Source organism: Melospiza melodia, chromosome 1 (genome assembly GCF_035770615.1).
Source record: "Melospiza melodia melodia isolate bMelMel2 chromosome 1, bMelMel2.pri, whole genome shotgun sequence".
In the NCBI taxonomy this organism is placed as follows: Eukaryota; Metazoa; Chordata; class Aves; order Passeriformes; family Passerellidae; genus Melospiza; species Melospiza melodia.
In genome coordinates, this window is record NC_086194.1 from 17,703,799 (window position 1) to 17,731,610 (window position 27,812).

At 40.0% G+C, this 27,812-nt stretch overlaps 1 protein-coding gene across 1 annotated transcript in view; it reads right to left on the reverse strand.

Moving 5' to 3' along the window:
• Positions 1–27,812, reverse strand: part of GPR158 (G protein-coupled receptor 158) — a 185,918-nt gene that overhangs the window by 40,263 nt on the left and 117,843 nt on the right. The window contains exon 6 of the mRNA XM_063149670.1: positions 13,257–13,366. Coding sequence (XP_063005740.1) covers positions 13,257–13,366 — 110 coding nt within the window. The remainder of the gene's footprint in view (positions 1–13,256; positions 13,367–27,812) is intronic.

Genomic DNA, 27,812 nt, shown 5'->3' on the forward strand with positions numbered 1-27,812 from the left:
AAAAAAGGCATGTGAAGAAATCTACAATAAAAATGTACTGCACCTGATGGTGCTAGACAAGACATCTATATTCTTCAAACACCAGTGACAGTGTTTCAAGAAAAAGATGCCTTACCCAGAGCTATGCCTGTTTGAAGGAAGGCTGAGGAGTGACACAAGCCTGCCTGCTCTTACACTCTGCACAGGACTAAACCAGGAGTGCTGCTGGCTCACAGGAGTGATGAATGAACCAACAAAGTATCATAAGATTAAGCTTAAGGTGATTTAGGGCTCACAAGTCAAAATGGCAGCTGAAAGATTGCCTGGTGTTCAAAGTAAATGCATAGCTAATGTAAAATAAGTGTAGTTTCAGAGTTAATTAGTGATCAAACATCCTGTTAGCTGGCAAGTTAAATATACATATAGATAAATAGATAATTGGATATTACTCAGTTTATAGCTTTTACCAACAAAAATATGTATGAATTAAGAGGATAATAGCATGCCTCATTCTTGGTCTTGCTCAGCTTTGGAGAGGTAAGGAACAAAGAACTGAGGAACATCCTGGCAGAACACAGCACATTCATAAGAGTGCAAATGACCTGTAGATTTATGGTGATTTATGCGGCTGGCCACAGGGCAACAGCTTAAATGGAGAGAAGCTCTGACAAACAAGCAAGGAAGTAGGTAGTTCTGGTTCTTCAGAAGGGAAATAACGACAGCTAAATATGCAACCTGGCCTCTGTAAGGCTAAATACAAATATGAATTTGAAAGCAATATTTGGGTGCCTTAAAAAGGGAAAACCTGGAGGACATGGACTAGGCCAGTGCTTAGGCAACTGTGCAATACTCTCATCTGCAAGAGACATTATGGATATGGCACAGAATTGCTGAATTAGCTAAAAGGCACACCAGTGTCAGGACTGGAAGCAACATCCCTATGTTATTGAGATGCACACCTGACCCATTTATTAAGAGTTAGTTTTTTTCTTCAGTTTGGCCTTAAGTTGTGCCAAGGGAGGTTTAGGTTGAATATTAGGAAAAATTTCTTCCTGGAAAGGATTGTCAGGCATTGGAACAGGCTGCCCAGGGAGGTGGTTGAGTCACCCACCCCAGAGGTATTTAAAAGATGTGTAAATGTGGCATGCAGGAACACAGTTTAGTGGTGATCCTGTCAGTGTTAAGTTTATGGTTGGTCTCAATGATCTTAAAGGTATTTTTCAACCTAAATGATTCTATGATTCTGTGTTTGGCACACTGCTGCAGGTTTCTGTGGCTTTTAGGTACCCACACAATGTTGTATCTTGTGGAAAAAAAATCAAGTGATAGCATTTGTTTGGGTAGACCTGCCCCATGCTTCTATGCATGGCACATACATTCTCCTTTGGGCAAGACAGTTTATCTTTGGCAAAACAAAATTTTCAGCCAGAAACATAAAAGCCATTTATTAGCACAGAAACCATTCAGGAAGAACTCCAGGGCAGTTATAATAGTTGTTCAAGATCCTGAGAATCTCTGATGAGACCTAAGAGTTGTGAGCAAAGATAAACAAATTCCAAAATGCCACATGAGAGCAACAGCAAGCACAGAAACAAAGTTCAAAGACAAGTATAAATAATCAGTGGGCATGACCATCATGTTTGCCACCCAAATTAAAAAGAGCATGAAAACACACAGAATGGTCAGCATGGATTTTGTGCCTTGCTCACATCTGTGGTTCTGATGGTGCAGCTGTGCAGCACACGTGAGTGTAAATCTCAATAAAAAATGCAAAAAATAGTAGGAGTTTGTTGATTGGGCTTCCAGACCTGAGGCAACAGCATAGGAAGCAAACAAACTGAGCATCAGCCAGTATTTCTGAGGATATGCACTGGCAAAATTTCATTACAAGAGACTGAGCCAGAGACAGAACTGGACATTACTTAGTGTATGTTCTGGCAAACTCCTCCATTTTCATACATTCATACATGGCAAACCAGTTAATGACTCTTTTTCCTGGGTACAACAGTGTCTTGGTTTACCAAACAACAAAAATGGGCTTTTGCTCCTCACAGGCCAATGGCAGCTGACACTCACCAGAAGCCATCAATTGCTACGTGAACACAAGTTTGACAATCACGCCCTACAAGGATCCCAGAGCAACACACAGGACATTTTCTCAACTAGCAAAGCATCATTTACAAAGTGAATAGAAGCTCAGAACTGAGATTTGGTCATTGCAGCCACATTCTCCAAAGAATCTGAAAAAGTACAGAGGAGCAAAGTCCAGAGCTGGATTATGTTAATCCGATTTAAAAGGACTGTCCAGTCTAAGATAGAAGGCAGACTTATTGCTGAGGCAAGATCCTGCATAAAGCAATTAAGGCTTTTACTAAGGGATGGCTGGGACAGTGTAATTCCAGCTCTTTTATCAGTTTCAAGCCTCTCAGCACTATATAGAGTTTTGTTCAAAGCCAATAAGAGAGTCATTTCTGAGGTGCTAGAGAAATATCTCAGGAATATATGATGATCATTTAAAGACTCAAGGAAACCATAGGGGAGCTAGAAAATACATGATTTAAGAAAAATAATTTAATATATCAAGTTTTAAAACATAACTTCACAAAACAGTAGCATGAAAGAAGTTCTAAAAGCATGTCACATGCAAAAACTAGAAAAGCAAGTCAAGGAGAAGAACAGATGATCTGCAAAAATGTGCTAACAAGTTTGATGATTTTTAGTCTTGTTTTAGTAAGACAATGGTACCATACATGCTTATACATATCAACTTCCTTGTTACTAGCCCTGGTGAAATTGCCAAAATACCTTCTGGCATTCCTCTTTGTTTAGAGGTCATGAAATTATGTAGTTAGAACTGAAGTATGATTTCAGACATGTAATGCCTATTTGCATTATTCGCAAGGGAACAGTAGAAAATAATATCAAAGAAATGTTGAAAAACATCTATGACAAAGGCCCTGATCCACATACAGCAACAAGGCAGAACCAGTGAAACCCTGGTTGCCAATACCTGACATATTTTAGAACAGAATGGTGAAAATAAGAACGGGTGCACTGGTGAGGACTGGTACCAGTCAGAGAGGTTTAATGGTTGTATAAAAAGGCAGGCAAGGAGAAACAAAAAGCTTAGTAAGGTTTGTGGTCACGGGAGTGGCTTCCACTTCCCAGCAACTCTGTGCACGCCAGTGCTTGAGGCACAGCCTGCTGAGAGTAGCCCTGCACTCACACAGAACTGTAACCTCCCCATGGCACACCTGGGAGCAACAGCCAGCATCTCCCCAAAAGCCCAGCAAGGGGGAGAAGGATTTTCTGCTCAGGAAGCTCTCAGAAGAAGAGCAGACATTGCTGTAGCAGAGCCAAGAGCAGAACATGGCTCCACCAGGAGAGCTGTGTTGCCCTGAACCAACAGAGCACAGCACTGCTGATGGCTGGGATGAGACTCAGAGATCCCTGAGTAATGGAGCTCAGCATTAGAACTCCCAGCTAACTTAATTCACATATTGGAAAGAGGCGCTCAAAATTTTACACTGATTATTACAGCTAGGATTTTTAGATTTGCCAGAAACAAGAGGCTCCAGCTTGAACCATATGCAGTAAATGCAAGTATGAACAGAGGCTCACAGTGTGCACAGGGAGGAAGCAGGACTCAAGAACATCCAAAACCTGTCCTGTGCTGTAATACTCTAGAGCAGAAAAACTGTTTTAATTTTCAATACAATTTTTTTGGTAGCGAATATTAAGTGAAATGTTACAGAATAGTTCTATAAGGAATGGCTTAATACTTACAACTGAATTAATACTGAAGCTTTCTACAGGACCTACTGTGTATGCATTCCCAAGCTTCAAGCAGTCAAGTCAACATTATCTTGGTCTTTCCAGCTCAGATCATGGATCTGATATATTGCATGTAAAATTCTTAGAGTATCTTGTGCCTCTTCCAGAAAGCATCTATGAGGATAACTCACCAATGTGCAGTACAATGCTAAATGAGCAAAATGAGCTTTACCCCTGTTACATGGCTTTGCAAGGGTTCCTCAGGGTGAGAGAGATAGACAAGAATCTTGCTTCATGATCAGAAGGCTGGATTGATTAATTTATGATATATAATACATTATGACTGTACTAAAAGGAATAGAGAGAAAAGTTTAGAAGATGCTCAGCTAAGAATAGCATAGGAATCTAAAAACAAGAGAGCTCTCTGTGAATCTGTCCCAGAGAGCTTGGTCCTGAGATTGGCCCTTAATTGTAAACATGGAACATGAGCCAATCACAGGTGCACCTATTGCATTCCACAGCAGTAGATAATTAATGTTTACATTCTCTTTCTGGGGCCTCAGCTTCCCAGAAGAGGAAAAAATCCCAAAGAAAGGATTTTTATGAAAATATGTCTGTGAAACCCCTGTGCATGTTAAAGCAGAGCAACACAGCATTTTATGTCACCAGTGGTTGGCTGCCACTGATAAGATACTCAATTCTTCAAGAACATAATGGCAAATTTTGCCTCCACAGAAATCCAGAAAAGAGCAACTAATATGTGAGAATATTGGTCGAGGGAGTGCTTTCCCCAGTACTTAAGATCTACATTAGAATAAGCGATCAGGAATAATGAATGTCAAAGCAGCTGGTGCAGTCCAACAGAGTACCACTATCTGTCATTTCAGTCTATAAATATGCTTCATATCCTGGTAGATCTATACTAGAAAGAATGTTTTTTTTAATTGCATGTTTGTAAAATAAAGGCCAAGTATTGGACTAACTACTAAATTATACAGTTTGATCAGTTGTATAACACAGACCATTATATTTTTCTATTGAAATTCCTGCCATTTGTAGTAGTACTTAACTACAGAATCTTCCAAGAGAGGAATCAGTCTAGAACTGAAAGCAGCACAAAAAATTCTCATTGCACCTCTAATCTATTTGGATTTTTTGATAGCTAAACACCCTTCTGAGGAAAATGTATGCCAGATTGCTCATTTGAGTTTCTCTGGCTCTGGCGTCCATTAAACCTCAGTCCAATAGATTAAAGAGTCCTTTGTGACTACTTTTCCTCTCCCTGCTCATTTACACACCACAGAAGAAGTCATCTCTCAATCTTCTTGTGGATCTAAAAACCAGATTAGCTTCCACAGTATCAAGAATTTTCCCAGCTCTCTAAAACTTTCTGATCCACAACTACCTATTGTGTACCTCCTTTAAAAATGAATCTCAAGAATGGAACATACTGCATTTATATGACTTTCAAAGATGTTGTCTCCTGTTGTAAAACCAATTCCCTACTAATTAACCTCCTATTCTTCATAATTTTTTGTCTTTAAATAGATCCTAGTTATAATTTGCCTTTTGGCTGCACTCAGATGCACTCAGATTGTCTTTGACTCAGACAATCACACCATGGACATGGCAGAGACGTTTAATGCTTTCACTGCCTCTGTCTGCAACACTGATGATGGGTAAGAGGGTCCCAGTGCCCTGAGCTGCAGAACCATGGCTGTGAGAATGAAAAACTCCCAGTTGGCTCTGAACTACAGGATCTGCTGTTTCAGCTGGATCCCTCTAACTCTATGGGGCCTGATGGGATTCATCCAAGGACACTCGAAGAGCTGGATCATTCATTGCAAGGCCCCTTGTAATGCTTTTTGAACAGTCTTAGGAATCTGGGGAGGTCCCAGTTGATTGGAAGATGGCTAATGTCATCACAAAGTCCCAAAAAGGATGACCCTAGAAACTGCATGCCTTTTAGTATCTCTTCAGTGACTGGTAGAAATCAGGAGAAGATTATTCTGCAAGTTATTGAAAGACACCAGAAGGACAACACTGTCGTGGGTCAGAGCCAACACAGCTTCACGCTTGTCAAACCTAACTTCCTTTTATGATAAGGTAACTCACCTAGCTGATCAAGGAAAGACAGTAGATATAATCTTTCTGGACTTCAGTAAAGCTTTCAATGCTGTCTCTCACAGAGCCCTTCTGCACAAGATGTCCAGCTCACAGCTGGATAAACACATCACGTGAGGGGTGAGCAGCTGGCTCCTGGGTCTGAGACTGACAGGAGCAGCATTACAACTTCCCTGTGAGGGAAGAGGAGGGGCAGACACTGATCTCTGTTTATATATATATTTTATATATATATTTTTATATATATATAAAATATATATATTTCTCTGTGGTGACCAGAGGCAGGATCCAAGAGAATAGCCTGACTTTGAGTCAGGGAGGTTTAGGCTGGATATTAGGAAATCTTTCTTTACCCAGAGGTGGTTGGGCACTGGAACAGGATCTCCAGGCCAGTGGTGATGGCACCAAGCCCGTCTATGCTCAAAAAGGGCTTGGACAATGCTTCAGGCTCAGGTGGGATTCCTGGGTGGGGCAGGAGTTGGACTTAGATGAATCTTGTGTATCCCTTCCAACTCAAGATATTCTATGATTCTAGTAAAAAATACTTTTCATTACTAGACTTTCTGAAACAGAATTTACTACTTCACCAAGCTTCATTATCCACAAATTTTGTGAGTAATGATTTTGTTCTTGGTAGTTCATTGCAACTGAAAATGCTAAATAGTATCAGGTTTACTCCTGATCCTTCACAGTAGCCCACCAGAAGCCTCCTCTCCAGTCATAGTTCTTCACCTACAATCAGTGGATGTGATCTGCAAATCTCTGCTTCCACTGTCATCAGCCTGTCTGTGAGTCACATCCTTCACACCCTCATCCCTCTCCTCCACAAATAGCTGTAACTCAAGTGTTGTAGTGTAATGCCTGGATTTTCTTTTATGCAATAATCCCACCCAGCAGAAATACCTTGTTCCACTGACAATTCCATCCTTCCCATGTAATGAGGAAACCCAGTCTGTAGAGCTATTATTACTGGCATTGCAAACACATGCACAAATGCACATCTGCCTGGAAGGCATTGCCTCACAGCACAGAGTTTTGCCACCTGAGGAGGTCCTGGACTTGGATATCCTTGGAAAGGACAGATTCCAGTTCCAGCTCTGAAGCCCTTCTGCTATCATGTTAACCTAATGTGCAAAACCAGTCTTTTCTCACAGTATCTGCCAGCGTGCTCTTGCATGCCATCAAAAGACATCTGAGAGGTCTTGTGATACCTGTGGATCATTACAAAGTGCCTTCCAACACACTGCTGATTTTTTTCTAACCATGACAGTAATGCAATTGAATATTAAAACACCAGATAATTTCTTTATCTTCTCTTTGAACTTTCCTAGCCAAACTCAGTCTGCTATGATATAGCAGAATGTTTGCTACATTAAGGTGATTAAAACACCAGCCCATGGAACTGTACAGCTGTATCTACAGTAATTTATACAAATTAAATATTAATAGGAATATGTATGAGAATATTTTCCAGGATCCCAGTGCCCTATTAATCTTAAACATATTCTATGCTGATGATTTTCTTGCTTTAAGATAATGTTTATTAGTCCCACTTATACATTAGTCCCACTTATACATTTTGCTCTATCAAAATCAATTCTACACTGTTTTTTAACAGCTGTGCTCTACATTTTCCTAGTTTATACATAAGAAAGTAGATATTTTATTCATAAATATGAAACTGAACCATTATACTCTCTAGTTAAGGCTAGTTATTGCATGAGAATGGCAGGGATAGAAAAGAGGGAAATAGGATTTTAATAATGTAGGTTTTATTGAGAAAAAAACCCACAGCACAACAATATGACTCATTTAATCTAGAAGAACTGCAACAATAAGAATTTCATCTTGAATGTGCACCATGCAAGAATGCTATATGGAGTTTACTGTCTAAAGCTCTGTTTTGTTGTATACCATAAAAACAAGTAAACAAAGTAGCAAAGGTTTGCAGCAGGCATGAGGCATGAATTATACTCATGAAATTAATTAATTAGGTTAAGGCATGCTAACAAGAAAACAGATTTTTCCATGACTGGTCTAATTAGTGAAACTTCATTCCTTATGGACTCCTACTGTACGAGCAGACACTTTTTCAGCAAGCCCAGCTTCTTCCCTCCCTAACCTGCATCCCCCAGCTTTTCACTCTGTACCCAGTCCCTAAAATCCTCGTTTCTCTGCTATTTTCTCCAGCAGCCAGGCCTGAGGCACAGCTTGTGAGCCACAAGCACAGTGTGGGAGCCACCTGCACAGTGTGTCCACCGACCACCCAGGGCAGACCAGGCAAAGAAGGACCTGCTGGTGCTGTGGCTTTCAGCCTCTGCTCTGTGGAAGCATGCATAAGGTCTGTTTTCTGCCCCAGAACTGTTTTTCACAAAGCTTCACAGGACTCATTTCATACAACATCAGGTGCCAAAACATGCCACTTCTAGGGAAGAGACAGACAAATGGCTGGAATAGTTATAGAAAGCCCCTACAGTGTAAAAACCTCTACAGCTTGACCAAACCACTTCTTTTCCTGTATTGCAAATACACTGAGATCCTGTGAGTCAAGTTGAAGCAGTAAAAACCCAAGCAATGGCAATTCAACACGGCAGTATCAGACCAGCACTCTGTACACTCCATTTCTGCAACAGTAACATCTGCCTTGAAAACGACTTTTCCTCCTTTTGTTTCATGTGAGATAACAACTACAGAAATCACTATGGACCACATCCAGTGGCAAAATACAACAGTGAATGCATCTGTCTAAAGGCTTTTCACTCTCACCTTCCACAGGAAAACAGGATAATTCAATAGGAAGTAAATCCTCCACCTTTTTTGAGTGCTTAACCAACCGAGCAAGGAGGGCCTGACTCATTTCAAAAAATCAGGGTGGTTTAACACTACAGACCATGCTCATCTCACTTTGCTTGCCAATTTAAGCTGAGTTACACAATAACCACTTCTCCCAGACAAAACTTCTCTCTGCACTGCTTCATCCCTAGAGTCCCATTTCATGGAACCACTGGGTAGTGGTGTATTGGCACTATGGAAGTGTCACCTACTGGCCTGTGAAATATTGGCCATGCAATAATCCAGCCATACAGGTTCCAACTGCCAAGGTTGGAGCCTTCTGCCCCTTTCTGCACCACATTCCCACCAGACACTTTTAGCCAAGGTCATCTGTATCCTCTTTCCCAGCCCTAGCTGACCTAGGGGAGGTCATATTTCCACGTGTTGTGGTTAGGAATGGCATTCCCAAATTCAGTGCAAGACCCCAGACCACATGCTGCTTGCTCACTTCCCTCCACCTCCCCCCGTGGCAGGATGAAGAGAAGAAACTGAAGTGCAAAAGGGTACAGATGACAGGATAAGAACGATTTCGCAAAACAGCAATGAAATAGGAGAAGAAACAGCAACAACAAGCAATACTAACACCAGAGTTACAAGTTAGGCAAACAATTCACTGGTGAGTGGTCCCCATGTGCCACCCACCCTCCACCCTTGGTCCCCCCTGCACGTGGTGTGAGGTGATATCCAATAACCCCGGGGTCCTGGCTGGAACAGGATGCCATGTCCTCACCACTGATGCTTCAAGAAGCAAACTGACATCTTTGGGTTCTCTGCTGGCATGAGTCTCCTCTTCAGTAAGATATGGAATCAGAATCCAGACAACCACAGAATCATTGAATTGTTTACACTGGAAAAGACCCTTAAGATCATAACAATAACTCTAACACTGCCAAATGAGCCACAAATCCATATCCCCCACCAAAACATGCCTCTAAACACCTGCACACAACCCACACAACTTTTCTACTCCTTTCTTTACCACCTCCAAAACCTGTAGGAAGGTCCACTACTTGCTCCAACTGTACCAGATGGCAAAGCACAGCAGTATAATCTTAGCACAGCATTTAGATGAAATGCAGAATTGCATCATAGTGTTAACATCTTGTTCTCCCACTAGCACTCCCTCCCACCATCACTGCTACAAAAAAGTGGGGATTATGTCATTGTCATGTTTCTCATACCTGAAACATCACCTTCCCCACACCTTCTCATTCTCCTCATTTTCCCACTCTCCTTTCTTTCTCTTACTAATATCAGAAATGGAGATTCCCAGAAACTAGAGACCCCATTCCTGGGTTTCCTTTTCCTAAGATATCTGAAAGCTAACCTATATATACACACACAAGTGCATACATATGTCTATATGTATTTGTCTATACGTCTTTGTTTCATTCTTATGCTTTAGTCCAGAATTAAGGATTCTGTATTAATACTGACACGAAAGTGACAAAAGTTCACAAAATACTAAAAATAATGAGATAATCTGTTCATAAAACACAGGGCTTGAAAGAGGACACAGAGAGTCTTCAGTTACAGAAATAAATGGAAAGGTGCAACATCAGCTCCTTTAAACCCAAAAGGTTAAATTTGAAACATTATTATTTCTTGAGAGAATTATTTTGAAAAATTCATTGTTACGGAAAGTATTGTATTTTAAGTTCATAGCTCTTCAGCTAGATTTCTTAATTTAAGCTCATTTCCATGCCCCTATCCTTCCACCCCCACAAACATCAGCTCGTTATTTTAAAATGCACAGTGAATAAGAAAGAGGCAATTAAGGATGAGGCGCTGTAGAAATTGGCTGTGACAGGTGTTCAAAGAATGAATCCATACATCACTTCTCTGTTCTTTTACTCTTCCTTAAGCATCTGTTTTTGACTTCTTTTCTGATTTCCCCTTGATGCTTGACCCTAACAAAACCTCTAAGAACCTCCTTAGGAAGTGAGGAGCTACAGGAAAATTTAAAAAGCTACAAAAACCCCAGGTTTGTCCAGTGACTCCTGCCTGGCCTTGGTTAACCTTCACACTCCAATGCTTCTCAAAGCATCTCATTTGTTGAGAGCTACAGCATTAGACTTTCTCATTATCATTAACAGCTACCTTTACACAATATTGGTTTTCCCATTTAACTCAGAAAAATCACAAGTTCCTTTCTGGCAATTGGTTCTTCCCCCAGGCAGGACACAGCCCAGCTGCAGGAGGGAACCTGTGCTTGTCAGGAGTATCAGTGCTGCCTGCAATAAGCCATTCCTCAGCCTTGTAAGAGCTGTGGATTGAATTAGATCTGCCAAAATTTTCTATTAACATCACATTGTTCCTAACAGCATAACTGCTGTGAATGTGTGTAATAAAATATATATCTAATTTGACTCAGTCTTTTGCAAGGCACACTCCGGGACTGAGATACTCAAAACCAAAAAAGACCACAATATCATTAATATAGGCAAGGAATGGTCAGGATATCTGGGTGGAAAACAAAAGATAGACTCATAGACAAAGTAATTGTAGATTAACATACTAAATAGGTTTTTCCCTCTTTGTGTTACACAAAGAAATACAGAATTATTCAGAAGGGCAGCCAGTGCTCACAGCAGGGTTAACAGTGAATCCAGACCAGGATGCTCAGGGCTTTATCCAGTTGGGTCTTGAAAACCTCCAAGTATGGAAATTCATAACCCCATGAGCAGCCAGCTGCACTGCTTAATCAACCACATAACTTTCCTCATATAACATCAACCCTGATATTCATTCATGTTGTATAAAGTTGAAATCTCCCATTTCCATTTGTCAGTGCCTTTTGTTCTCCTGCTACACACTGCTGTAAAGAACCCAGCTTCCTCCAGAACCTCCCTGTAGGTGCTGGATAACTCATGTTAGGTCCCTCCAATGCTACATTTTCTTCATGCTGAACAAGCCCTGCTATCTCCACCTCGCTTTGCAGGATCACTGCTCCAAGCCCTGACCATTTTGATGGCCTTTCAATGAACTCATCTAAGTTTGCTGACATCTGGACACATCATTGCAGATATGCTCTGAGTAAAGGAGAATTATCACTTCCCTCGGCCTTCAGGCCACTGTCCCATTGATAAAGTCCAGTCTGCTGCTATCCTTCCTTGCTTTGTGATGACCAGGGATGAGCATGTAGTGCATTCTTGGCTTCTTATTCAATTTTGTCTTGTTTGCTGACCCTGTCAGCAGAGGTGCCAAGTAACACCAGACAGCTGAATGGGCAAAGCAGAAGACTTTCTGCCCAATTTTGCAGCCCATCCTCACTTAATATGGATGGAAGATCAACAGTCCTGTCAGGATAGCTGCTTCCTCCCATCATGTACAATCATAGAAAGAACCTGTTAGGAGAGCAGAACTGCAATGACAACATGAGCCACCCACAGCCTCAGGCTTTTTATCTGTCTGAGCTATAGATAACAAAGCATCCAAGCAAAGTCACCAGCTCCCTCTTCGCTACTGCTCTACTTGTTTAACTTTTTGCATCAGAAATTGTTCATCCCAGAAAATACTATGGGGGTGTGGGATTTTCTTGGTCATTTTCAATGCAAAGATGTGGCCAGACACAGCATTTTACATTTGCAGTTCACTAGCCTAAGTGTACACTTGTAACCAGGGACATAAATCAAAGGGAGCTGCCAGAAGGAGCTCAGTTTTAATGGGAAAACAGGGGTTTCCACCTAAAATGTGACAAGTCAATAATGCATCATGAAACACAAGATATTTTTAGTTCTCATTCAGCTTATGAGCATAATATCAAACCTCCTCTATCTAACATGCCAACACAGTAATAAAACTAAGATAAAAAGATAAGTGACCATACTTCACCCAATATGTTCAAGTATCAATATACTGCTTATCTCTTTGCTTGCATAAAGATACCTACAGAATGCATCAGTAATTTTTTCATTAAAGTTTAAAGAGGGATTTTATCCAGCATACACAGAAAAGGCTTCAATTTTTAAGGAGACTGTAGAAGTGGGAATTTAAGTTGGGCCTCTAAATCTTAAATTTTTGAGTCACATGTGAATGCACTGCCAACCCCATGGAACCCAGAATCTGCCTCATATTTTTGCTGACGGGTGCAGATGTTTGCGAGTGTGTAGCTTGACTGCTATGACTGCCTGAAGAAAACACAGTAAGTACACACACCATAGTCTGTTGCTTTACCCACCATCGCTGTGTCTAAACACTCCAAAGGCATCTCTCTGTGAACACTTCACAGGGAAACTTTTAAACACTCTATGAATACTTTTGTATTTTTTATATTCAAGGAAAACACATTCACCTCCTGTGAAAAGGGGTTCTTGCACAATTTAACAGTTAATGTTTATATCTTTTTCATCAAATCCTGTCAGCATCCATAGCTCTCAACTCAGATTAGTAGCATATAATTTGAGCAGGAAAATTGAGGAGAAATACACGGTGGGTTTAAAATCAGAAATGGCACTTGTTTATGATAATATTTGCAGCTCTTCCATCTAAGTACCCACACAGATTGCACATACTCCCACAGAGATGGAAATTAATATGTGAAATACCTGTGCAGCTTGAGTGTCACAGTTCCATAAACAGTAGCAAAGCCCAGAAGACGAACCCATCTTAGGAGAACACAGCGAAATATACTTGGCTCAAAATACAAAATGACAACCTATAGAACAGAAAGATAGAGAGAGCTTCAGTACTGCTTTCATGAGAAAGTAGTTCTTCATTCAAATGCAGAATAGTTGCAAAACAGGACAGCAGACACATTTCAGCTCGTACTGCTGTATATTTAGATTTTCTAGTAAAGCATCGGGACGATCAGATCAACCAGCTGGCACAATTCTGGGCACCAACTCCTTTTTGAAGGGAGCTGGCAAAAGCCCTGTGACAGATTGTGAAGTGACAACACTTTTAAATGCAATTTCACTGACTTTTCCTAACTGAGTGAAAACATGTACCCAGAGAGGAGGATAGAACAGAAAAGGACTTTTTCCTTGAGCAATTCAAGTAATATGCAGCTGGTTTAATTCTGGTTTGATAGGCTGTATTTACTAGGTTACACTTCAAAGTCACTCCTAATAAACCTAGCAAAATGATAGCTGCTCATTTATCCCTGCCAAACTAAAAATGATTGCACTGACCTCTTTCTATCCAAAATATAAAATATTTAATGACATACTTAACTCTTTCTTCCCCATGCATTTCACCTAAGCTATATCAAATCTCCCTATGCATCACCACTTTCTTAAGGAAAATAACCCTTTTGCTCACCTATGCATTTCTCTGACCACAATAAAAAAATGTCCTACCAGCCTTTTGCCCTGTCTACCAAGGACCATGCACAAGAACAACACTCCATAAGCAGTAAAACAAAGCTACTTCTGTAGGTATAGTGCAGAAAGAAGCTTCACTATCAAGTAAAACACTTCTCTAAAACAGAGTTGCTCAGTAAACTCAGTCACAGTCTGAATCAGGAGTCCATTTCTTCTCATTCCAGCAGACATTGTCCCTGGTGTTCTGAGGGTTGATCCCACATTTCTTCTCACTCATCTGGTCCCACCAGGAGCCTTCTGTCCCAGGGATTTGTTGGAAAACTGCCCCTACCCCACATGTAGACCCTGCTTAGTCCAGCAAACTTGGATCCCATGCATTCAATGTGTCAGAACCTGGTAAAACAACCCAATGCACCATAGTAAAAATTATTTAGGTAATCCTGGTCTAGAGAAAGCAAGGACTGAAACATTTCAGGCCATCTGTCACAGCTTCATTTACAGTCAGTACATTCTGGCAGCAGAGATAGTATTGTGCCTACTGGCTGCCACATATTATTTTCCTAAGTAAATGCTCTTCTGCGTGGGAATTCAAGTTCAGGATATTGGCCAAAAGCCCAGGACTACATCCTTTGGGTGACATAGAATTCTTTAGAAGAGTGGGGGCACAAATGGCAGATGTGGGCTGAGAGAGATGGAAGCTGCTGTGCTTCACTGGAATGCTTTTTTATGCAGCAGAATCAAACTATTCCTTTTAAAAATACGATTTGCTGAATCAAACTGTGCTGCAAAATTTAATCTGTTTTTTTTTCACTGTTATTGGACTGACAGAGAATCACAGAATATACTGAGTTATAAGGGACCCACAAAGATCATCAAGTCCAACTCCTTGATGCATAGGACACCCCAAGAAACACACCATGTGCCTGAGATATTGTCCAAATGCTTCTTGAACTCAGGCTAGTGCTGTAACCACTGCCCTGGGGAGCCTGTTCCACTGCCCAACCATCCTTTGGGTGAAAAACTTGACCCTGATTTGACGTGCTTCAATGTAGACATTTTCTGGGATTCTGAGAAATCCTCCTTGGAGGAAAAGCAGCAGCTTTTCCCCTTGGAAAATCAGCTGGAAAACCAAAATGCATACACATGTGCATGACCATGCTTGGACAAACAGAGCATCCAGCAAAAAGTTTCTCAGAAAGACCTGAATGGCAGCAATGACCTCTTATCCTAATATACAGTTTTATAGATTAGGACAGTTGCAGAACCTGAGCAAGGTCTGTAGCAGTAACTTGTCTCCTGAGGTTTGCTGGGAGGTAGAAAACACCATGTTTCATCTTTGATTCTTCCAAACAGGGAAATCAATGTCAAAAAAAGACTGGCATACAGAGACTCTGAACATTTCAAAGTTGATTTGAAAGCAGAATTTTTCAGATAATTGAAATGGGAAGGTCTGAAAACTCTCCAGGCATAGAATTTTCTGAACAAGGGCAACAGCTCTCTTTGCCATGCAATCTGACACAGCAATTTCATCTGCTGCTGCTTGTTGAAACATTAACTGCATGTGTCTAGAAAATCTCATTGATTTGCATTGAATCATTTGTATGAGCAGCTGAGGCTTTTGGCTGGATATCAACAAGAAACCACCACTTCAAATGCAGCCTGGTGTGAGCTGGCGTCACAGCTCACCATGAAAGCTGAAGAGGCAAGGCTCTGTTGGAGAAAACTCTTCTCATTTTCCCATTTGAAATAGACACATTTTAACTGCTCCTTCACCCTGTGCTGAAGGATACTGCAGATCTTAGACTTCAGCCAAGCTTGAGTCTCTTTTGGATCTTCCTGTGTTCATATGATGGAGAATTGTAAGGGTGCCTTCACAAGGGCCAGTGTCCCTTCCTATTCCTGCACATGTTCTGTCATGGACCCAGGCTTTGAAGAGTCAGAATTACTATATTTATATTTTGCTTTCTTCTTAGGCATTGCAGAAGGCTATTCTAAGCATATGTCATTCCCATTCCCATCAGGGCTCACCAGGATGTTCAGATGACTTCCCTCTCCAAGCTCTTGTCAGAATTACATCTCTTATAAGCACCATGAATTTTAGAGGCACAATTTTTAAAAGGAAAAATCTTTAATGGATTGGAGCCAATGGGCTACAGAAACAGTGCCTTGGAAGCCTTGCTCAATTTTCCAATGCAAGTGGAATACAATTCTTGCAAAGAACCTGGTCCAAAGTATGACTGCTGCACTCCAACCCTCACTCTCCCTAGCACAAAAAAAAAAAAAAAAAAATCCAGAAAAACCCCAACAAAATAAACCAAAAAACAAAATAAAACAAAAAACCAACCAACCAAAAAACCCAAAATCCAAAAAAAACCAACAACTAAACCAAATGAAGCCAAAAAAAGGAGGAACATAACACAGAGAAGTCTTGGGTTTGTTTTGTATCAGCCTCTTCTACCTTATCAAAATCCCCATTCCTTACTGTTATCCCCAGAGCAAAGTCTTCTTCAAATGACAAATGTGCAGCAAAAGGTTGCTGAGCTGCACATGAGGAGCTTAGGATGAGCACCAGATTCACCCACCATCCATGCTGCTCTCAGCAGAACAAGGGAATCTCTCAGTTCTAAAAGACTACCCTGCCCACCAAAAATCTGACAATATTTCATCTTCTCTTTTTGCATTTACAATGCAATAGACCACGATCTTATTAAAAATGCTGGGAGGTTTTGCTGATGGATGGAATAAAACATCTTTACTGTACATAAAGAAATGCGTTATCCGCAGTTTTGCCAGCTCCTGGCATCCACTTAAATACTAGACATCAGTTTCTGCTACTTAAACAAAGAGATCTGGGGAAAATTATTCGGAAATCAGAAGAGGACAAGCCAAACAGTGGCTGCTCATGTCCCAGTTACTGCAGCTGTGCGTGAGACTTCCTGAACTGTGACTCGTCTTTGTCATTTGGACAAATGCGTTTGGATGTTTGCTTTTCAACTCAGCGTGGTTTAAGCTATTACTATCCTTGCCAAAACATTGTTCCAGTAGTCACGCTACCACTTGTGGAGTCAGAGATGAAAAGACTTCCTAAGGTCACCAGCTAACTGTCAAGTGTGTTTAGAGCTGGGGAATTACGGACACGGAAGAGGGGCTTAGCCTGCTGACACAGCGATCAGCCAGCTCAGTTATTCATCTGACATGATGAACAGACACACACACACTCCAAAGACAACAGCTGCGGTCAATAAAAGCACCTCACACATCACAGCAAATTTTCCTTATTGGGACAGGTAGGAAAGTAAAAGTGCAAAGAGAACTAACACAGAAAAACTGAACATTCAAAAACATAACAGTTTGTCCACACAAAAGTAAAAAAGGGAATTAATGAGTTTTATAGGCTCAGTGCCATTGCTTCTTAGAAGATAAACAGCATTTTAAAAGATTCTTAAAAAAAAAAAACAACAAAAACCAACCATTATTATATAGTGAGCATATTACATAATAGTGAGCAAAACTGTGCATCTCAAAATGCTCTTTTGTCTTTCAGGTTAACTTTACTGTGCACATTAAAAGATGGTTAATTCTGCCCTTCACCTTGGCACCAGATCCAGGCAAAACCACTTTAATACTGTGCACTTCCCCAAGGTGCAGTGACTGGGATTCAGTCTGCCTAAATCAAACATTAATTTCTTCTTACACTGTTTTAGGAGGTCTAGTAAATCAGGCCTACTAATGCAAGTCCCACAGATAACCCAGGGATAAAAACAACCTTGGGAAAGTTCAGCTTCAGCTACTTGGACAGGAGCTTGGCCTAAAGGCTTCAAGTACACATTTCCATCGACTGGAAAGGCACTACAGCATTTATTTTAGGGAATTTGCTTCACTATATGTCAATTAATAATCTGTATTAGGAGGACTAAGCCAAGCACTTTATAGCCAGCTGTAACAATTTTGTAATGTATTTAAGACAAGTCATTTTTACTTCAATTCTTAAGCCATAGACATCCCACGAATAGATCAAAAACTCATCTTCCTCTACAATCATCAAATTGCTATACTTCATGTTGAGAGGAAATGGGCAACACCATAATGTCTCAACAGACCAGAAGCCAAAGAGATAAAAAAATACATGTACTGCCAATGCTAAAAATCCTAAAACTAACCAGGAAAAAAATTGAGCAGGACCTTAACTCCAAAAACCCTTAAATGTTCAAAAATTCTCAACTCTTCTTTGGTTTTTTGCCCTTGGTTGTAGAACCATACTAAGGTTTAGGTTGGAATGGACCTTTAATCTAGTTCCTAGTGCTGTGGACAGAGATGTTATCATTGTTATATTGATGGAAATGAAATTCAGCTTAGAATTTGAGTACCAACATCATCTGCTCATGGATCTGAGGTGCAAGTCACCCACTTTAGACAAAAATGATGCAAAATTAATTTTTTTTCTCATTTGCAAATAATCAATTTCATCTTAAAATTGTGCTCACTTAAACCAAAGAACTTTACAGGAAACTATATATTTTTTTTAATTGAACTTCAGAATTTTCTGCAAGTACTCAGCACAGTTCAATGCAGGACAAGCCATACAAGATAATGCCTTTTGGGCTAATTCCATTAACAAGCATCTAGGAGATACTGTGAAGAGATCCATATGATCTGTTCCACTGCCCAACACCATCTGTCCTTGCCTGACTGCAACAGCTGTCCAGGGCTGTCTCTAGGCAATTCTGCCATGCAACAAGCCATCAGACACTTCCTCTCAGCGTCCTGCCGTGCTCAGGGACGGGCAGCCTTCCTCCTTCTGCCATCTTTCAGCAGTTTCTTCCAACACATCAAATATCCTCCAGGGTACATCAAGTCACCTATTAATGCCTCAGTCCTAACACTGAGAAGGGATTTCCTGCAGCAGAGACGCTGTTTGCAATGTTAGATAAGCTTGCCATCCAAACTGATAACAGTCTGGCACTACACTTGCTAGGAAAGGGCCCAATCCCCTCTCTGTGGGCACAGAGCCATCTCAACAGATGGGATGAGTGAAGGCATTCATGAGCCTGTGCACACTCTGGGCACCACTGCTGGAAACATGACTCACAGCTCGGATCATCTGCTTCAATATTAGCGAGGGCACAGCTCCTTACCCAGCCCTGGGCCAGCCACAAACATTGCCAGTGCAGCTACACACAACATCTTAGAGGTAGGATAACGGTGAATATACACTTAACCTAATCATGCAAGAACATTTCCTTCCATTTCCGTCCCATTTTTATAAGCCACGTGTGCTTTTTAAGACATCACATCTTACTATAATAGGCCTGTGAGCACACAGTACCATCAAGCCCTGCTATCCTTGCAAATCTCACCATTTTAAAGCAGAACTGCATGGATCATTAGCTCAAATGCCTCTGTAAAGCACACATTTGCTGCACAAAGCCACAGTAACTACTCAGTAGGTTTTATTCCTGCCTCTGAATTGGAACTGAATCAAGCTCCCAGTACACAGCACTGGAAGCACTTTGTTTCTGGGGGCAATGCATTTCAGATAATATGTATGACACAAGCAAAATCCTTGCAGCCATTTCAGTAAGATCTTCTGGGTTTCTTCATAAAAGATGACAAATTTTTCCTCATCACCCACACATAGTCCAGCTTGAAATTCTGCCTACTGAAATCCTCCTTTCCCTCCCACTATATTTTCAACTGTAGATAATGGTGTTTCTTTCATTGCCTATTGTATAATATCCATTAATACATATTAAACCCCTGTCTGTGTTTCAGCAAAGACATGTCTTGCCTGAAAACTCTTTTAGAAGACCATGACCCAGTATAAGAACATAACCACCAGCACCAGTGTGAAACAAAAGGGCAGACTCTAGAACTTCATTCATCAGAATGCTCTGCTATCACTATGGTTTATTACACTTTGGATTCATCTCCACCAGGCAGTAACAGCAGACCTCTAAAGTTCTTTACAGAATACATAATTTACAGTGGGGCTCATTTAGCCCCCTGAGAGATTTGACAGGAGATTAAGAAAACAGAACCTTCAAGATCATTGGTTTGACAAAAGACTGTACACTTAGAATGTCTTTTTACAGATATATCTTCAATTATTTTCCCTCTTTGTTTTTTCCTTCCGGTGTTCATAAGGGAGATCTCAATTAATTATTGACAAGACACCCTCAATAGGTTATTTTGAGGAATATAAACATCCATGTGATTTCCAAGCTGTTGCCATGTATTTCCTCCAATTTAAAGAGAAAAAGTGGTATGTCACAGATCCTACCAGCTCTGGAAATATTTATTTATAAATGACTTGAACACATGGCCTGAAAATGCACTAAAATAAATTCTAGCCTTTGCTTAAGCCTTACTAATGATTCGGCTTCACTGTTCCTATTTCCTTTGGTCTAATGAATAATATTCTAAAATCAAATAATAAAAAAATAACATGTAATCCACAAAGGCTTTAAAAGAGAGATGCTTGCAGTCTGTAGACAGATCTGATCACAACAAAAAAATGTTTATGCCCAACAAGGCCCACACAGCACAGAAGAGTAATCCAAGACTTTTTCCTAATACAGGATAAAATTTTGTCACAAAACAATTCATTAGCTTATGAGAGACTTCAATGGATGCCCTGGCTGAACTGGTTATAAATGCTAAGAGTTGAAGGGCGCTCCAAGTGTCAATTCACAACCAACAGGAAAAAAGAGATACAAAGAAAGAGAGCACACCAGGTCTACACCCTCTCTGGGGAAAAACAAAGCATAAAAACAAGTATTACCAAGAGGACTGGACCTCTACCCCAGACTGCTGTGGGAACCCTCTGAGGAACTGAGGAGAAACAGAAATCACCTTGAAACACTGGATTATCATGTATGTTCTCTGCATCTATTTCCAAACACAGAGATCATGCTTGGCTTTTCAGTGTAATAGAATAAAGTATTTAACTTCAGCTGCAAACTTCTCAAATACAAGGAGAGGTTTCAATGGTCCTGGCCCAGGGAGTGGTGATGAACAGGTAGAATATGATCATATGGGAAGCATGAGGTCTCCCAGTCTAAGGGGCTATAGGCACTGAGGTGCTGGAGGTGGAAAGCCCAGTAGCTTAGGGGCAAATGTTTGTCCAAGAAAGGTGTTTTCTTGACCACTGCTGGTTATTGGATGCTTCTGTAGAAGCAGAACAAGACAGGGATAAGGCCTGAGGCTCAGAAGTTCCACTGAGACCATGCCTAAGTGTAGCACAATGAACAAATTACCTAATACTGAAAAATCCAGGCTGAAAAGAAATCTATTCATTTTAATCATGTCCCATATAAGGCAGAAGAGAAAATAAAGTCTGCATTGCACACCATGCTTTCCCTGTTCTCACTCAAATGTACTTCTAACTCACCAGTACCATAAAGCAAAAGAAGCAAATAAATGCTTTTCAGGGAGTCCAAAAACTAATGAGCTTGGTTGGCCCAAGTGGCCTTCTTACCCATCTGCTTTGATGTGCCAGCTATTTCTGTGTCTTTGGCAGATGTCTATCCCTCACACATGTGTTTGCTCCCTCCTGACAGCCTCACAGTCTTTAATACAGTTACCCTAAAAGGTGCCTTAACAGCCTCAGAAGTCAGGACTGAGGACTTGAGAGTTGGCTCATCTCGGCAATTCAGACACTTGAACTGGCCAGATGTGGACTTAGATGGATGTCTGGAGTTCCCACTGAAATCAAGACACTGCCTCAGAAAGTTTAAAATGTGTTTAAAGAAGATTAAACGAGATCCTTCAAAAGCAACAATAACTGTTGTGTTTGAAAATTTAAAGCCTACCAGAATCTACCTAGCTAATTGCATACAGAGCAAAATGCTTTTCCTGACCCATGTAGGTCACCAGCCACAGCCTGAGAGTACAAAATTAATGCAGAGTAATTGATCTGACTTTAAAGATACTTAGGGGCTAGTAAGAGATTCAGAGCTGTTGACTTCACTGAAAAGCAACTACCCAAATATTTTAAAAATATCTGTCTTCTGAAAGAGTGCTAAGAGCAGTGTATGCTAAGAGCACTGATGCTCTGCACTCTTTCATTTGATGTTTTTTAAACTTATATGAAAAGGTCTTCAATTACTTTCCAGTTAAATACTGAAAGATACATGAAAATGTGGGTTTCCTGATCAAGCAACTGGCCAGGTTTTAAGTGAAGATTATTAAACATGATCTGCCAGCAGCAACTAAAATCAGAGATGAGCAGATGGGGCATTCAGGGTTCCAGGCTCACGCACACTAAGGCTGAGAAGAGAAGCACAAGTGAAATACAGAGGAGAAGCTGAGCTCCTTAATCATTCAAAGCTTCTATTTTCATAGTTTGTATTACATTCAAAACACATAATTCAAAATTAATAGAAGTAATTTCATCAGGATGCTTTATCTCAGCAATGTATAGGCACACCAAAAATTGTTCACGCTGACGCAAAATTTAAAAGTGGAAATTCAAAGGAAGCTGCAAAGTGAAAATATCTTCTAAAATACTTGCTTCTTCTGCCAGTTAACTTTTATAATCCAAGTGCTTCTTTCATTTGTTCAGATACATTTTCTTCCATGTGACACACCACTTGGGTAAATCACAAGTCAACTGAACGTCCTACTTCATATATGAAAAAAAACAAAACCCTAAACTTACTTACTGGGTGCATTATGGTCCTCTTTTCTTAAAAGAAACATGGCAACCAAAGAGGCAAAAAGAGAAACATTTTACCAAACTGAACCATATCTAATGAAAAAACCCTGACATCTCTTCAGCCCATTAATTTGTCAAAACATTGACACATTTTAATAATAGTTTTAAGAATATGTATTTTCATTATATTATTAAAATCAAGTAAAATCTAACAATTAATTTTAAGACCACATCTGTGATTTTAGGAAAAAGGAATCCTTTAAAAACATAATGGTAAACTAGTCTATATTAAAATAAATCTTGCAAGAGCTGCAGCTAAATCAAGACATAATAGATTAAATTATTCAGAGCAATTTGTCAAGTATACTTAAAGCAAGACACAGGTCATAAAACAGATTCACGAAGACTTTTATATCTTGTTACACTATAGATGAAATCCCTACAAATATACAGTGTAAGGTGGGGGCAGGGATGTTGAGTGTTTCCAAAAAGTGGCTCCAACCTGGGGAAAAGAAAACGTGCAGTATTTAGAGTTCCAAAAATACTTATCTCCTTGTCTTAATCTAACAAAGCTAGAGAAGTATTTAACACAAAGTTTGGGGGGAAAAAGCTGTCTGATGGTTTAGGTTCTTCAGAAATACCTCCTTCCTTGCTGCACATGCTCTCCCTGAACTACATCTTGGCAGGTTCATGAGTCAAGGTAGGAATTTTATTGACATCAACTATTGAGATGGTTATTTGGAAAAGGTAATGGGGACAGATCAGGACTTTGAAATATCCTGCTAAACCAGAGCAAAGAGCAGGACAGAACTGTCTGCTATCCTCCTCAGGATAATTTTTGTTGGTATTTATTTTGACAACAAGCAATTTAGAAAAACTCTCTCCACTAAAATACCAGCCGGACATCTCAATCCAGCCGGTGCTGATTAGTTTACTGCAGACATCTCTGCTGGAACTATTGACTTTTCATTTTCAGCTTGTGCACCTGAAGCAACAACAGCAATGGGCACAAGGCAGAGACCACAGCGTGACCAGCCTCCAGAAGAAGTGCTGGGAACACTCCAGCTCCTAATGTTCCCTAACGAAGGCTGGATGTCTGTCTGATAAATCTGCTTTAGGTAAACTGAAGCTACCGGTAATTGGATGAATTGCAAAAATGAGTGACATACTCTGCTGGCATGATCTACATTAATCTTCAATCTACACTAATCATATCAAGCAAATTATGTTATTAACATAATTAATTCATTATGGGTAATTAATGAAGTCCAGAAGAAGCCAGCCACATCTGCTAACTCAAAATGCACTCCACAGTAGAAACTATGGAAATAGAAATGAAACACTATTTTTCTTCCCAGTAGGAAGACATACTCATAGTTCTTAAATCACATGGATATGAACATTTTTACCTTCCAAAAAAATTGTTTGGACAGTTTGCTTGGTTAAGAGGGCCAGAGTGTTCATACATTTTTTGTCTAGTCAAAAGAGAAAAAAATGTTTAATAGAAATCTATGCATGAAAAGTATTTATACAGTGTTGAGAAGATATTGAAAAATTATTATAACTGATAAATTAAAACAAATTTAGCAAAATAAATTTCTATATTCAAGATTATCAGGTTCTTCTGTCATTTTTTTTCAGTCACATCTGCCACCCAGGTGATTTTTGAAAACATCATAAAATTAATCACATGCTTGTATAAATATTTGAATACAGATACACTTAAATACAGAAATAGATTTGGTGCATTTGTTGTGATTTCTTTTTTGCGTGTAAAATCATTATTCCCTTTCAAAAGTTAGTTACTTTTCATGCACACTGATTTAAAGTGCATGGATTCCAAAGTAGCATAATTCAGGTGTATCTGTGCCAATGTTTTCTGCTTTATGAAAAGCAACACAGATCAGTATCAGTCTCCTGCAATCCTAAGCAGCCCTGAAATACACTTTATTGCAGAACAATTCACAGGGCATCTCCATGAGCCACAAAATACTCCTTCACACAGCATGTGAGAAAGTCTTACTCTCTGGATTCACTCTCCTCACCACATTCAAAGAGGGTGTTTTGATATTATAATCCAGCTATTTCTATTGGGACTAGGAATCTAGGGCAGATGTTCTACACCTGAGCCAGGAAATACAAGTGAATCACTAAATTCCCAGACAGCCCAAGCTCCCTCTGTGTTCAATGGGGAGCACTGTAGGCAGAGGCCAAACCACATCATCCTTCTACATGCACCTGAGTGCTGTCCTCCAGAGGTGCCTACTTCCCTCCACAGGCTAAAGGCAGCCTATGGTTAAATGTGATGTTCAGAGTTAAAATTTATTTTAAACAAAGTAATAATGATAATTTTTAAAAATCCCTGCACTGCAAATAACCACTCCAAAGTTTTACTCAGACTTCTCAGCACTCCCTCTTTCTCAAGTGCAGGCAGCACCCAGTAACCTGTCAGACCATGTAAAGCCCATCCACCAAGCTGGAAAAACCTTCAGAACTATTTAGCTTAATTTAATATTTATTGCTATTTTAAGCTGGGTGTCTCAAAGGAAGAAAAGAACTTTGGAACATTGAACTGATTTGGAATGAAATGGACCTAGAACAAAAATTATACTTCATGGACTTTAAGGCAACTCTTGAAAAATGCAGAAACACAGAAATAATATGGTATAGAAAGTAATAGAGACATTAGTACATTGAGGGCTATGTTCTTAATGGACAGGTGACATTTCCATTACAGAAGAAAAATTAAAAAGTCCTAAAATGGAAATCACTGATCTCAAGATTAGGCATACAAGCTGCCATGGAACAATCTCAAGCAATGTATCAGCACCACAGCTGGATGGACTGAGAGGAGCTTGAGAAGAACTATTCATTACAGATCTCAGAAGAATATTTCTTTAAGAGTTTGAGAACAACATACTCGACTCTGAAAGAGCAGTCTTCAAAAGCTTCAACACGTGTAGGTGGCAACCAACTAAACAGAACAACTCAGAACAGAAATCTCCCCTTGGAAACACTGCATGGAAGGGGAAAGTAGGAGACATGAATCTTGAAGCAGATTTTCAGGAACTTGAGTGTAGACTCAAAAAACTTTAAGGAGTCTGTGGAGGTCACTGCACAGCTGATCAGAAGTCTGAAGTACAATGATGCAGGAAAGAGAGGAATAAGGGTGCACAATGTGAAATTATTAACTGGGAGAAACTAAGGGTAGTAAACTCTCCTCCTCTTGGAAACAAAGCCTCATGACACCTCCACGATATGTATGGCTGCTCATGACCTGAACAATCGGCACCAGTAAAATCCCTTAGGAATAACAGGAACATCTCCAAATATTGCATTTTCATATTGCATTTTCTAGCCTTTGCATACATTCAGGTTTTCCAGAAAACTGCATTACCACATGCACTTATTGATGAATTCTTAATTGTTTGACATGGGCAATTTCTTTTTCAAAAAGAAAGAGATACCACAAAAACATTTAAGATATAAGGTCGCATTAGACAAGTATATCTTTGATATTTAATGTCTTTTCCAGTTATCATTAAAAACTTGATTAATTTTCCTCACATGGTATCAAATCTTTTCAGTACCTAAAAATTTGAGCTCAGACACTCAGCACAACCCTAGGATTTCTAGTTTGTTTTGCTGCATTATGCTGCCTCTGTAACTTAGGGTTAGTTTAATGTGATTGTAACTGCCATTTATTTCAAACACATACATTAACTATAAAGAAATTAATTTTGAATAAGGAAAAAAACATCAGAGGAGCAATTTTTTTACTATTTTGAAAATTCTGTGGGATGAGACAAAACTACACACCTGTCTGCAGTGCAACAATTAGCAGGTTTCTGAGGAAAGCTCTTGACAGTGAATGACTTAACCTGGAGAACAACCAAATTCAAGCTATGTTTTCTCAGTGACAACAGTTGAGGCCCATATGCCACTTTCTGCTCACACCTAAAAATAACTTAACCATTCCCTGAAGCAGTTACAAAGGCAGGTCACCCCATTTTAACCAATACATAATCTAACCAATGGGTACAACACCTTCCCTACTGCTCTGCAGTTGGATTAACACTTGTGCTTACATCCATTTACTGCTGCTTAATGGAGCAATGTGAAATGGAACAACATCAGCACAAGAGGCTAAACAGCTCCCATGCTATGGCATCCTAGAGACAAATCAGTAAAACTTTCTTCAAGGTCGTACAAGTTCGTGTCTTCTGAGCTAGAGAGGGGAACAAGGCCCAAGTGGCACATCCAGAAGGAAAGCATTAACAAGTGGAATATTGAATAAAAATGCTGTCCATAGGCTGGGGGTTTTACCACCAAAAGTGAAGATTGCATGGTGTACTTGAGGAAAGAGTTCAAGTCTGCAGCCCTGGTGAAGGAAGAGGTTTTCCCATGCAGAAAAACTAGGGAGATGATGAGCACAAATCCTTCTCTCTCCAGGACATTCCTAAGCAAGCAGAGCAGGCGTGCTGCTGTCTGTGCCCCTGACTGAGCACACAGCCCTCTCATGTAAAGAGTACCTCACTTGACCTCAGGGCACCAAAACTGAGCACTGCAATCTGTGATTGCAACTCTTACCCAATGGCAAGTTGAGTGCTTAAAAAACTTGCCATAATTAAAATTGAAGGTGTATGAGGAAACATGCTCCCTACTAATGGCTAAACTATTCAAGCATCTTTGGTCTCCTCCCTTGAGAGTCACCAACAAAAAAATACCTATAATCAACCTGCTGGTTCCCTCCTGTTGCTGCAGCTGCAAAAATAAGTCATTAGAAATAGCAGCCTAGCCAAATAAGACTCTTTATTTACATTCCTGGCACAGCTCACTTGCACGGTCCACAAAATGCATTCATTAACAGATAACAAAACAGCAGAAGGAGGCTTTCTTCAAATGTTCCACTCTTTCCTGAGCACAGGGGGAGTCCTCCAAACATTTCACTGATTTATCAAAGAAAAGACCCACCTTCTAGCAGGAGAGACATATTCCACTGCATTTTGTTGCTAGGCAGACCTCTGCATTTAACTGAAATTATTTATTTATATGAACTTCCTTTTTCACCCTCCCCACCAAGACGCTTGCAGTGTTGAATAAACAACTGTACAATAAAAAGAGCATAAAAGCAGAAGGGCAAAATATTTAAGAGCAAAATTAACAGTTGTCACCAGAACTAA